The sequence below is a fragment of the Chionomys nivalis genome, chromosome 18 (genome assembly GCF_950005125.1).
Source record: "Chionomys nivalis chromosome 18, mChiNiv1.1, whole genome shotgun sequence".
Lineage (NCBI taxonomy): Eukaryota > Metazoa > Chordata > Mammalia > Rodentia > Cricetidae > Chionomys > Chionomys nivalis.
Genome location: NC_080103.1, coordinates 4510992 through 4524160, shown reverse-complemented (window position 1 = coordinate 4524160; position 13169 = coordinate 4510992). Strand labels below are relative to the sequence as shown.

Below are 13169 nucleotides of genomic sequence, written 5' to 3'. Positions count from 1 at the left end.
TACTCTAGTGTTCTATGGAGTATCACCGTAAAGGATCATGTATGACATATATGACTATTTTTATAATCTACATATTTTACAGACTTTATTCATGAAAATGAAACCCCTTAGAAGGCAGAAATCTTAATTTTTTAACAGTCATAGTGTCTATGTGTTTGCCTGACACTCAACAAATATTCAGTAAAAGAAAGAGCTGGGACACAGTGGGGCACACCTTTTAATGCAGCACTGGAGAGGTCAAGGCTAACTGGTCTACACTGTGCCTTCCAGGCCAGCCAAGGCTACACAGAGACTCTGTTTTAAAAAGGGGGGGAGGGGGAGGTTTCCAAAAAAATACTTTTCTCCAGTGAGGAGAGAGGGAAGAATATGACTTACGGAGGTCTCTACTGGTACTACAGAAAACACTTTGTAAACAGACGGGAGGACAGAACTGGATAGAGAAAGACCTGAGAAGACTTTGTGAAAGAATCAGAAGACTGGAACTACCTGACTCGGCTGTATTCAAGCCCTGTCTACCTCTGAGCTAGAGTCTGCTGTGCGGTCTCTGCGTCTCTACTTACTAGTCCACAGGACAGGGCTTGTTCCGGAAGCAGGAAAGCAGCAAAGTCCTTCAAGAGCTGAGGCCAGTCTTGGAGTAGGCTTTGCAAGCTTTTGTACAGATCCACAGCAGTCTGCCTCTGGGTACTTGACTCAAACTCATAAATGACTTGAAGGAAATCTTCATACTTGCCAGGGACATGCTGGAGAGCTTCTCGCACCTACAACACAAGACTTCCATAGTCAACATCCTTTCCTCAGGCCTCCAGAACATGCAAGGGCACAGGAGAAAGAGTCACAGTCACAGTTCTAAGAGTTAGCCTTCAGAGGCTCTCCCTGACCTGAGGTTGACAAAGGACACAGAACAAGCAGCAAGGCAGACTTGCTTTTCTCTGAGGGACTACTGGACAACCTGTATTTTCTTAAGATTAGAGTCACAAAACTAAGGATTCCTATGATTGCCTTCATGACATAAGTCCCAAATATAACCTAATAAGAGGAACTTTTGGATTCTAATACAGGTCATACTAGGTACATTAATACCCGAACTTAGAATGTTAATAACAGCAGCAGCAACACCAGCAGCTGCATCAGCTAATCACTCTGCCGGATGATTAACTGAGAAGCAAGCAGCTACACAGGGTAGCAAGAAACAACAAAAGACCAGGGTGTACACTCTCAAGATCAGCACACCAGGCTACACACTACCCCATTCTTCTCACTAAACGCCCACTAACGGCAGCAGTCGACCCAATCTGTGAACTCACAACGTGGCACTGCGGACAGCAGTATCACCATTCCCCTAATCCCTGGTTGAAAGAGAGATGGGTTGAGGATAAGGGCACTGAGGCTGAACTCTGGAGCCCCTTGCGGGTCTCTAAGAGAACTAACTCTGTGGCAAATGCAAGCAAACAAGGCAGACACAAAACCTATTGTGCATGTAGGAAAAACCTTAGTTCTGACTGTGCTGGATCAGGCCAGTCCAAGGCTAGAAAAACACTTCCTGCTGGGCAACCTGCTTAGTCATCTAAGGAACATCTCCTCCAAAGCAGCAGCAGCCACATGCACACAGATGGGCATTAAAAACTAAAGAATTAGCTGTTTGCCTACCCTGGTGAGGTAAGCCTGGGCAAAGGCCAGGTCCTTCTGTTCCCTGAGGGGGTCCCGGTCAAGAATGTCCTCATCATACAGCAACAACAGCTTGGAGGTGTCCTTGCTGGCCCGGGCCCGACTTCCCCGTTTGTTCCGAGCTCGATGACTGCTTCGGCTTTTTCCAGCAGTTTTGATGTTGTCTCCTTGGAGTACATGTGAAAAAAATTCTTTCTCAATCCTTATAAATATGCAGCCCACCATAAGTGCGCTCATCCCATACAGGTATGCACAACTTGGAAAAAGAATAGCCAGAAAATGGGAGACAAAACAATCCTGCCTCCTTGCATAGGCACAGCAACAAGAACTGCAAAGTGATGGGGAGGCGGGAATACACTGAGGACCGCAGCTGGAACACCCAGTCCCATGCTAGGTTACAATGACATTACAATGGAGAGAGGCAGTGGAACAAAGAACACTGCCTGAGCTATGCTAAAAGAAGTTTAAGGAGTAAACATGAAAGCCAAACAGTTCCTAACTTCAAGAACAGAGGAGGCAAGAACCACAAATAAACAGAGTGACTTCACGTAAATGAAGTGTTGAAGAGATTAACTTTCTGTCTTTTGTGTTTCAAAGGCGCCAACCTATTCGGTTTGGGGAAGGAAAGCTGCAGAGGGAGAAAGGAGCCTCCCGGCTACTCGGTGACTCTGTAAGCTTCACACTGTGCACACTGTCCTCTGGGCACTGCAGCCAAGGGAAACTTGCCCTGAGAGGGTCAGCTGCACTCACCTGGTGGGGTTATGCTGGTCTCTACTTCTGGAGCAGTTTTGGGTGAGGCCAAGGTAGAAGGGGGCTTCTCAGCAGCATCTCCAACTGTTCCATCATTCACTTCATCCTCTTTCTGCAAGGCTTCCATCCCTTCTGCCTCCTCTTCCTCTTCTTCTTCTGGCTCAGAGTTCTCCTCCTGGGAGTTCTCTTCCTCAGACTCACCCTCCTGACTCATGCTCCTTTCAGAAGCCAGCCACGTCAGCTTCTCCATTGTTTCCTAAATGCACCCCAAAGACTGTTTACAAGAGTTCCCAGCAGCTCACAGAGCTGAAGTACAGGAGCAGGGTCAGGAGGATCTAAAAGCAGGGCCACCACTCTGGACTGGAGAAGTCTGAGGGCACTGATAGACAGGGACAGGCAGGACATGACCCATGACCCATACCTCTCTCTCTCTTCTCTTCTTGTTGGGTGTTGTTCTTTGCTTCCTTTCTGAAGGGTTGGGGATGGAATCAGGGCCTTGCGCATGACAACTACATGCTCGATTACATACCTATTCCTCTAGTTCTTAAGAGCTATTTAAATTTTGCTTTGTATTGTGAGATGGGGTTTCTCTGTGTAGCCTTAGCTGCCCAAGAACTAGGTCTGTACACCAGGCTGGCCTGAAATTCAGAGAGACCCACCTTCCTCTGCCTCCCAAGTGCTGGTACTAACAGAAGGGCCCAGCTAAACTTTTTTTAATCATTACATTATTATGAGTATAAGAGCTTTGCCTACATGTATTTCTGAGTACCACATGCCTACAAAGGCCTGAAGAGGGTACACGATCCTCTGAAACTGAAGTTACTGTAGACTGTGAGAAGTCAGGTGGGTGAGGACTCAAATCAGGGTCTTATGGAAAAGGAACAAGTGTTCTTTTGTTCTGGTTGGTGATTTGTTTTAGACAGGATTTCTAAAATGCAGTAAAAGGCAGTACTTGGGATTCGCTCTGTCTATCGGGTTGACCGTGAACTGGTCTACCTGCCTCTAATCCTGAGTGCTGTGATTAAAGACCTGCAATACCACTGCCAGGCACCGAAGCTGTTCTTAACTGTAGAGCCATCTTTTCCCCACCACGGGTTTTTTGTTGTTATTGTTGTTTGTTTGTTTGTTTTAAATCTCGTTTATTTATGTCTGCATACATATGCTGGGGTTCCATGCATGCTGTGGAACCCATGGGAGGGGCCCAGAGAATCAGTTATAGAAATCAGTTCTCTATACACCATGTGACCCCAGGGAATGCACTCAAGCCATTAAGGTAGGCAACAGGGGTCATTTTACCTATAGCCCCCGTGCTATGAGCTTTGCTGTTGGTTTGTTTGATATTTAAAGTATGCTCAAGGGGTCAATGAGATGGGTCAACAGGTACAGACAACAGCTGTCAAGCCTGACATTCTGAGCTCAATCCCTGGGTTCCACATGATGGAAGGAGATAACCACCTCCTCCTGGTCCTCTGACCTCTACATACATGCCATATTATGCACATACCCAAATAAATAAAAGAATAAATGCAAAAATAGAAAAATAAAGTATGCTCAAGCGATTCAAACTGACAATGAAATATGCACAACCCAAAGAGAATGCCCCCTCTCCACAGCATGTCACAAGTCTCTAAATCATGTCCCATAATGCAATCACAAGTCAAAGGACACTTTATGACTGTAACATACAAAGGAGCATTCTACTGAGTCCGCATATACTCTGGTTCTTACCTGGAGCTCCGGGACAGAGAGCACAGACTCCTCAGAAGCTGATGACAGTTCATCTTCTTCATCTTGGGTGAGGTCATCAAAGTCATCCTCCTCTTCTTCCTCAGGCCCATCTTTCTCTCCTCCAGTGTCTGGTCCTGCTGGGGTCCCCACAGACTGACCCTCAGCACTGGCTGAATCCTCAGGCCTCCCTGGAGGACTGCTAAGCATCATGTCCTGCTCCATGGAGGACAGAGTGCTTTTTGGTAATCCTTTGCTTCCAACTCCACGTGTGCGCCCCTCATCGGGAGGGTCTTGGGACACAGAAAGGGATTTAGCGGGCTGAGTCTCCTCCATCTGCAGGACTGTGTCTTTTCTCATGTCTAGAGCACTACTCAGCTTCTCCTGAGGGCAGCCACTGTCTGCTTCCACAGAGCATTCTGCTTTCACTTTCTCCCCAGGGAAGTTAACAGAGATTTCCTCCACACAGTCCTCAGCTTCTATCTTCACCATTTCTTCTAAATCCTTCGGTGCACAGTTCAGAGACTCCTGAAGACTGGGAGACAACGGCTCTAAAGCCTGCCCAACCTGTTCTATTTTCACACCTGTCCAGCCACGGGCACTCGATTCAGACGATCCGCCCTGGCTTTCTGCACCGGATGAAAGACACCATGGCCGAGACTCCTCTTTGGAGAAGACAGCAGCACACAGGGGAGTTAGTTCCTGGGGTTTCAATGTGAACTCAGAGTTTTGAGGAGCATTTTTTCCATCAGCAATACCCAAGTTCGCTTTAGCCTTATCTTCAGGAATAGATGGTACAGGAAGAGTCAGAGGATTGCCAGAGACAATTAAGGGGGGGATGGAGGAGGCCACGAGTGGTTGGGTTAACGGGCAGGGGAAGGAAGGGTTAACCAGGAGAGTGGTGATAGGAATGGGCTGCGGATTTGGGGCCACGGCTGCACTGACGGGCTGGATAACGTTACAGCCACTGGCTAGGCCCACAACCTTCACTGTGGCGGCAGGAACCGTGAAGATGACAGGTGTGGAGTGGATGATGGGAGCAGGTTTCACACAAGGAGAAACCTTGGCCACTTTTCTTCTTGTGGGCTTCCGCCTCACATATGGCTTTCGAAATTTCGAAGGGGCAAGCGAGGGTAGCATTATCTTGGGTGCAGAACAAGAAGACAGTGGTGGCTGAGACTCAGACAGGGGGAAGCTGGTCCTGGCTTCAGGACCAGAAGGTACAGCAGGCGGTCCTGCAGGAGACTCATAAGTATCTTCTCCGCTGACCCCCACTGGAGGGAAACCTGGAAGTGTCTGTAAGACAGTGTTTGGCTGCATCAGATGAGGAATTTGGACCACCCTGTTGCCTGGAGGGATTTTTGACTGAGTTGGCCAGGTTGATATTTTCCCAGGGTTGAACACGGGCTGAACACAGGGACTCGGTTGGATGAGGAGGGGCTTCTGGACCAATGGCCGCTTCTGTCGCCAAGCCTTTCTGGAAAAACGCTTGGAACCTGGCTTCAATTTGAGCACCACACCCTTGGGCATCAGCAATGGGTACCGAGTTGCACTCCCCACTTCAGGGCCGGCTTTCTCCAAGGGCTGGTCTGTGCTGCTCTCTGTGGCTGTGGTCACATCTGCTCCTTCTGCAGCGCCTTCAGCTATGTTCCGAAGTTCATCCTGAATGGACTGCAGACTGGCCTAAGGAAAAGGAAACGCTGTGCTCTAGCACATGTCAGAATCTAGGGGAAAGAAAACGACCTTTCTGGGCTCTAAGGATTAGTAGAAGACAGTCCCAAGAAGGGTTTCTCCCTGCAGCAGTGTGCTAGGAAAACCACATCCCAAGTGTATGACCTTCCTGGATTTTGTGTCAGAAATTATCATCTAACTCCTACAGGAACTTTTAGGGACTTCTGCCTCACGCAGACGTTGAAGGATGGCCAGACCTTTAGCCAGAATGGGAGCCGGTGTTCCTCCTTCTCAATGGGCGGTTTCCACTGATGCGGCTGGATCTCTTCACAGCACCTCACGAGAACTGGCAGCTGTTTGGTCTTCTTATAAAACTAAGCAAGAAACCATATTTTAAAGTCATATTTGTTCAGACTGGGAAATGGGGAGAGGGGCTGGTTTTTTGACACACACAGGGATGACTCAGTAATAAATGTTGAATATTTGTGCATTTCAAACAATATTCCTCTAATTAATGAAAGTCTCACAAATATTAAATATATAAATGTAAATGTCCATCCTGATTACCACCGACACTCAAAACTATCTCAGCACTTAGAGGAGAGATAGGGGGATCACTGGGACTTCCAGTCTAGCCTGGTCTACAAAGTGAGTTGCAGGACAACTAGAGCTGTTACTCAAAAAACCCTGTCTGGAAACAAACAAAAAGACTCAAATTATCTACCCCAAGGACACCCCCTGGAGGGAAACTTGGAAATGTAGGGAACACAGAAGAGGAAGTCAACAATCTTATTAAACATTGGCTTGAGCACACAGCCCTTACCCTCCTCTAACAAAAGCGACTTTCACCAAGAGTGGTGAGTGGAAGACACTGCCAACCAGGCGCCATGGGGAAAACCGTGACCCCAGAGGGAAAGGAAGAGACTGTGACGGTTTCAATTCCAGAGTCAATGGGTTGGAGGTGCTGGCGCGCACCTTTAATCCCAGCACTTGGGAGGCAAAGGCAGGCAGATCTCAGTAAATTCTACACCAGCCTGGTCTGCATGGCAAGCTCCAGGACAGCCAGAACTACACAGATAGATTCCTGTCTCAAACAAACAAACAAACAAACAAACAAGTAATAAAAAGAATAACTGGGCCAGGCAGTTGGCCTGAGCATGAGAAAATGAGTTCATAAGTTCATAGCTACAAGGAAGAACAGACTTTCTCAAGTTGTCCTCTGACCTCGTGTGTGCGTGTGTGCACTGTGGCATGTATATGCCCATACCAAGATAAATAAGTGTGATTTAAAAAAAAAAAAAAATCAATCAATCAAGGGGCTGACAGATAGTTCAGTTAAACGTGCTTACTGCTCCTGCCACAGACCTGGATTCAGTTCCAAAAACCCACACTGGGCGGCTCACACCCATCTGTAACTGTAGTTCACAGATCCAATGTCCTCTTCTGACCCCCACGGGCACCTGAACACACACGGTACACATACACACAGGCACACACAAATACACACAAAAAACGACAAATCTTAAACACACACACATACACAAATTGGAAGTACATCAGTAAGTAGGTGAGTTGGGGGTGTGGTTTAGCGATTCCTCGACTCTTAGCACTAAAGGAGGAAAGAGAAGGGAAGGAAAGAGGGAGGTCAGAAAGAGAAAGGAAGTCAGGAGGGCAGGAATCCATGGCTGAGATTACTAAGTCAGTGATAAACCTACTGTGTAATGAAGGGGTAACCACATCACCTTCCAACAATGTGGGCAACGAGGAAAAGGGATGAAACACTTCCACAATTAAAGCCCCGAAAAAGCTTCCTGGCTCTTTAAACTACTTAAATCTTTTTTCTGTTGTTTGTTTTCTTATTTTTCTCCTCTTAACAGGATAATGTTATAGAGCTGTGGATAGACCCAGACTCACAGCAATTCCAGGCTCTCTGTCCCATGGGTGCAGTGGTTAGGTCTACGACACCACACCTGGCTTACCTTGGCTCAGTGGTTAAGAGCTCTCATAGAGGACCCCAAACTGAGTTCCCAGCACACGGCTGTCAGCCCAGGCGGAAAGGAATCTCTCTGTATAGCCCTGGCTGTCCTGGAGCATGCAATATGTACAGGCTGGTAGAGACAGAACTCACTGAGATCTGCCTGTCTTTGCCTCCCAAGTGCTGGGATTAAAGGTGTGCACCAGCACCTCCAGCCAGCCATTGACTTTGGAAATGAAACTATCCCAGTCTGCCTCTTCCTCTTCCTTTACCCCTGGGATTACAGCTGTGTCAGGTGGCTCACAACTGCACATGACTGCAGCTTAAGGGGATCTGAACCATTGCACACGATTGCATGCACCCACACACAGACACAGGCTTAATTAAAAAACAAAAGCAGCACTGCGGAGAAGGTTTAGAAATGCAATACTGTCGACCTGTGGAACGTCAGAAGAAGGAGATACAAGAGGGCTAGACGGATCCAGGACTTGTGGAATCCTTTGGCCTGAATAATTCCTTACTAGGGAATATCCAAAAGGGAGGCTAAGATGAAGGTACTTCAGAGCAAATTAATGGATGAATGTCTTACAAAGGAAAGTTAGAACTAATCTAAGACAGTGGGAGAACTGTCCTCTAAACTGTCCTCTCTGGGAGGGACTTCACTGCCTTCACGGAGAGCTGAAGGAGGAGAAAGGGCTGGGTGCTCCTCTGCAGGAGGCACAGGGGAGCTTGCAGGAAACACTCACTTTAATCACGTTGTTAGGAGCTCTGTTCTGGTTGAGGTTCTTGATTCTCACCGTCAGCTGGTGAGCGGTCTTACAAGTTACAAGGTACTTGCTGATTAGAGGTTTAGGAAACTCAGTGCCTTCGAAGTGCTTCAGTCCTAAAGCTAGCAGACTGAGAGAGAAGCAAAGATACAACCTAACTTCACAGACCTTTCTTCAAAAGAGCTCTCCAAACAGCTCATGCTTCACGAGCTCCTTCTACACCTTCAGATATTTACAGAGTACTGAGTACTTTAAAAACAAACACAACGGGATCAGTGGCGTAGGGAAGACCCTACATCACTCCCACAGCACTGTTAAAATAAAATTGCTTTAAAGTTCATTGTACAAACATCCTTGGTGAACTCTTGGGATAACAACACAGAAGAACGGAAAGCCAGTGGCACACTCTCAACGCCCTGGAGGCTGGGGCAGGAGATGTCATGCTCCGACCAGCCTGGGTCCATGCCACAATCCTGTATCAAGAGAACAAGGGCCGTCATGTAACTCACTGGACTGAACTCCAGTACGCCCAGCTTGGTTTCAAAGATAACATAATCAGGGCCAGTGATCCAGCACTAGCCAAGCACTAATGAGGCTGGTCACATTTCAAAACAATAACAAAAAGCATAACATCTCCCAGAGTAAGCTGCTACAGGCATGGTGGCACACTCCTGCAACCTCAACCCTGTTGAGAGGCTGAGGCAGGACCACTGCTTTAAGCTGGAAGCTAGTCCAGGCTACACAATAACACTGTTGTTTCCTTCCCCAAACAAACAAGAACAAAACAAACCTAAATAAAAAGCAAAGGAGCAAAAGTTCAAAATAAAATAAATAAATAAATAAATAAATAAATAAATAAATAAAAGAAAAGAAAAGCCCCAAACCAAAAACCTGCTCTTAGGATTTTAGATCCAAGAGGGTTCAAAGTTCAAGGCCATCCTCACTGATGTGGATTTTTAAATAAGAGACTGGATACATGAGAGCCTGCCTCAGACATTAATAATGAATGACTCAGAGGATTAAATGACAATTTGAAACCATTGTGCCTTTTCTTTGTTGTTAGTAGTGGTGTTTTTTTTTTTTTTCTTTTCTTTCAAGACACAGTTTCCTTGTGTAGTCCTGGATGTCCTGGAACTTGCTCTCTGCAGACCACGCCTGCCTCGAACTCACAGAGATCGGGCTGCCTCTGCCTCCCAAGTGCTAGTATTAAGGGCATGGGCTACCACCCCCTGGCAAGTCCTTGTGTGTTTGAAAAAGCAAATGACAAAATTACTTAAATTACTGAAGCTCTATCAGAATTCCATGAGAGAGCTAAGGCGGTAACTCAGAGTACCCAGCACACACCAAGACCTGAGGAAATGTAACACCCTGCACCACACACACTAGGCTAAAAGGCTCACAGCTGTATCTGACCTACTAGGAGGGTGAGGAGGATCAGAACTCAAACTCCATTGGGGTAAAACGGACAAGGACCAATGTCTTTGGGAGGGAGGAAAAGAGTTTAAAAACTTTTACTTTGAGCATTTCCTTTCGGTACTACTATAAGATTGGCTTTCCAATAAACAAAAGGTTAAACAACGCTTTTAAATGATTCAAAAATGTGTGGCAGGTTTGTAGAGAGGGGTCAGCGCTTAGGAGCACAGCCTGCTCTTCCAGAGGATCTGGGGCTCAGATTACAGCACCCACATGGTGACTCACAACAGTGCAGAGAACTGCAGTTCCAGGGAATCCAGCCACACCCTTTGTTGTCCATGGGGTTGTTATGCACATGTGCACAGATATGACACACAAGCAGGCAGAAACCCATTACAGAAGAGGAGATTATAATAATAATAATAACAACAACAACGATACCACGGCACGTGCGGCACCTCCGTCCGCCTACGCAGCTCTGCTTGGTCACATCTCCGTTCGCTATGCTTTTCGAAAGCAGCCGACTTTCCCCTTCCCTGTGTCTCCTTTCATCCTCACAGCACACTTACTTGTCCTCAGCCTTGGTAAAGATGATCTTATCCCGAGGATTGTTTGCCTTCAGTGAACAGATTGGAAGGAGCTCTGGATACATGAACACCTTGTTTGTGGCCAGGATCCAGGCCACTTGCTTCGGCAAACAGGGAAATTCACTGGCTGTAGGAAAAGATGATCTGTGATAAGTACCATCCAAGGACCAAGGGCTCCACATAGTGCAGAAGTCCATGTTAGCATTCAAGCAGAGATCTTCTTCTCTGCCTTGAACCCCCCAAGTTTTTAGCCATTTCAACCTAACATACGGCTAACAGGACCTAAACCATGTTGATCCCCTTGTCCTTCCTCGTGTGGAACACTCTATCCCCTAAGACAGGAAGATAAGGCACTTAGCAGTGCGCACATATATTGTTATCCTCAGACATCTTTTTACCCTTTCTCTCTTAGAAAACATAAACTATAAATATTCTGCATACTCCATCCCTAAGAATTATACATAAAATATTACTAAAGACTCTCATCTCTCACTGCAAACCAAAACCTGAAGCTAAAGCCAGGCAGTGCTGGCATACGCCTTTAATCCCAGCAACTGGGAGGCAGAGGTAGGCGGATCTCTGAGTTTCAGGACAGCCTGGTCTACTAAGTGAGTTCCAGGACAACCAGGGCTGATACATAGAGAAACCTTGTATCAAAAAAAAAAAAATCACAAAATCAAACCAACCCAAAACAAAATAACAAGTATGCATCTCCTACCAGTCTTCTTGACGGTTTTCTGAGGACTGCAGTCCAGGCTGACATGTGTGAAGTCTTCGATGAGCTGCATAGCTCCCATCCAGTTACAGGGTTGGAACAAGGTCTGAAACTGGGGGTCAAACTGCTGGTGAAGGGCGACGGAGTTCTCTGCAAAGGTTCCCAGCTCCTTCTGAGGATAAAGGTCAGAAAGGAGATCTGAGAGGACTCCAGACAGCTAATTCCACAGCCCTCAACCCCTCCAGGGGAAAGGGCCCTGCCTGCTAGAGGACCAGAGGCAGGGAAAACTCTCTTTTTTTTTAAATATTTATTTATTTATTATGTATACAATATTCTGTCTGTGTGTATGCCTGCAGGCCAGAGAAGGCACCAGACCCCATTACAGATGGTTGTGAGCCACCATGTGGTTGCTGGGAATTGAACTCAGGACCTTTGGAAGAGCAGGCAATGCTCTTAACCTCTGAGCCATCTCTCCAGCCCCAGAGAAAACTCTCTTAAGTGATAGATAGCATTCCATTCCGACTTCTCTGTCTTACCCTCAGCTATTCGGGGCCTGGACCTGCAGTCGTTTGCCTACTCTAAGTCTCGCACTGAGCATTACACAGTCTTGCCATGCATGTTCTCCGTCCAAGAAAGAATCAAATTCAGCAGTAAGGCTATTGAGAAGAACGCTCAAAGCCCTGGATTTTAAACTCAAGGCTGGGGGAATGGGTGTATTAGATTCACACACACACACACACACACACACACACTTTATTTTTGAAAATCTCACTGTGTAGCCCCAGAGCCTTGAGCTCATGGTTCTCGTTTCTCCTTCATCAAAGTGCTAGAAATAAAGGGGATTACCACACCCGCCTCCTGGTTTTAGAAGATGGCCCAGCAGTTAAAAGCATTTGTTGCTCTTGCAGAGGACCCAGGCTCGGTTCCCAGCACGCACAGGGTGGCTCACAACCATCCATAGCTCTAGTTCCAGGGGGATGGGACACCCTTTGGCCGCGACAAAAACCAAGCATGTCACCCACAGACATACATACTTGAAGGCAAACACTCATACACATAAAATAAATCTAATTATTTTAAATTTTCTTACTAGTGCATCTGAAGAAAACTTTCTCACGGTCCTCTGACAACATTAAAAAGTGAAGACACTCATTCACCAAAAAGAACTTTGGTTATTAGCAAACAAACCATGGACCCACAAAAAGGGTTTCCTCCAGGATGCTTTGACCCTAGAGCCCCTCCAAATGGAGAGTTATTTATTTATTTATTTATTTATTTAAGATTTCTGTCTCCTCCCCGTCACCACCTCCCATTTCCCTCCCCCTCCCCCGGAGAGTTCTTTCTTATCTCCTTTCACAGATCCACTATTAATTCTATAAGAATGAAAAACGGGTGGGGGGAGGGAACAGTGAAAGGAAGAATGGGAAGGAGCAAGGATCCATCAGTTTTTAAATCTTAAAACTTTAAACATGTCATAAACAAAAGCACTTCTATACTAAACACTAAACACTAAAGCTGAGCCTAATCAACATCCTTAACAACAGAAGTATCAAAGGGTCAAAGGCTGAGGAGCTCAGTAGAGCAACATGCAGCAAGCCCTGGGTTATATCCACAGCACCCCACAAACTGGGCACTGTAGTGCACATCCGTAACTCTGCCAGTAAAGTCAGGACGATCAGAAGTATGAGGTGAACTACACAGTGAGTCTGAGGCTAGCTGGGACTACATGAGAAACTGTCTCAAAGGAAACAACAACAAAACAAAAAAACCTAAATGAGGAAAGTGCAATTAAAATAACAGTAAAAACATTTCCTGAGACTCGCTGTGTTCTGTCATGCAAACACAGGAAGCCACAGGACAAGAAGGTACAGTGAGCAGACACGTCCAGCAGAGAAGAAGAA

At 46.5% G+C, this 13169-nt stretch overlaps 1 protein-coding gene across 8 annotated transcripts in view; it reads right to left on the bottom strand.

Annotated features, from left to right (window-relative positions):
- The window catches only part of LOC130889286 (GON-4-like protein), a 46531-nt gene that overhangs the window by 9223 nt on the left and 24139 nt on the right, over window positions 1–13169 (bottom strand). For all 8 annotated transcript variants that reach the window (XM_057792890.1, XM_057792888.1, XM_057792889.1 and 5 more), the window contains 8 exons: window positions 11272–11440; window positions 10536–10680; window positions 8533–8683; window positions 6069–6185; window positions 4144–5823; window positions 2416–2671; window positions 1648–1832; window positions 561–758 (listed from right to left, as the gene is read on the bottom strand). In XM_057792890.1, coding sequence (XP_057648873.1) covers window positions 561–758; window positions 1648–1832; window positions 2416–2671; window positions 4144–5823; window positions 6069–6185; window positions 8533–8683; window positions 10536–10680; window positions 11272–11440 — 2901 coding nt within the window. The remainder of the gene's footprint in view (window positions 1–560; window positions 759–1647; window positions 1833–2415; window positions 2672–4143; window positions 5824–6068; window positions 6186–8532; window positions 8684–10535; window positions 10681–11271; window positions 11441–13169) is intronic.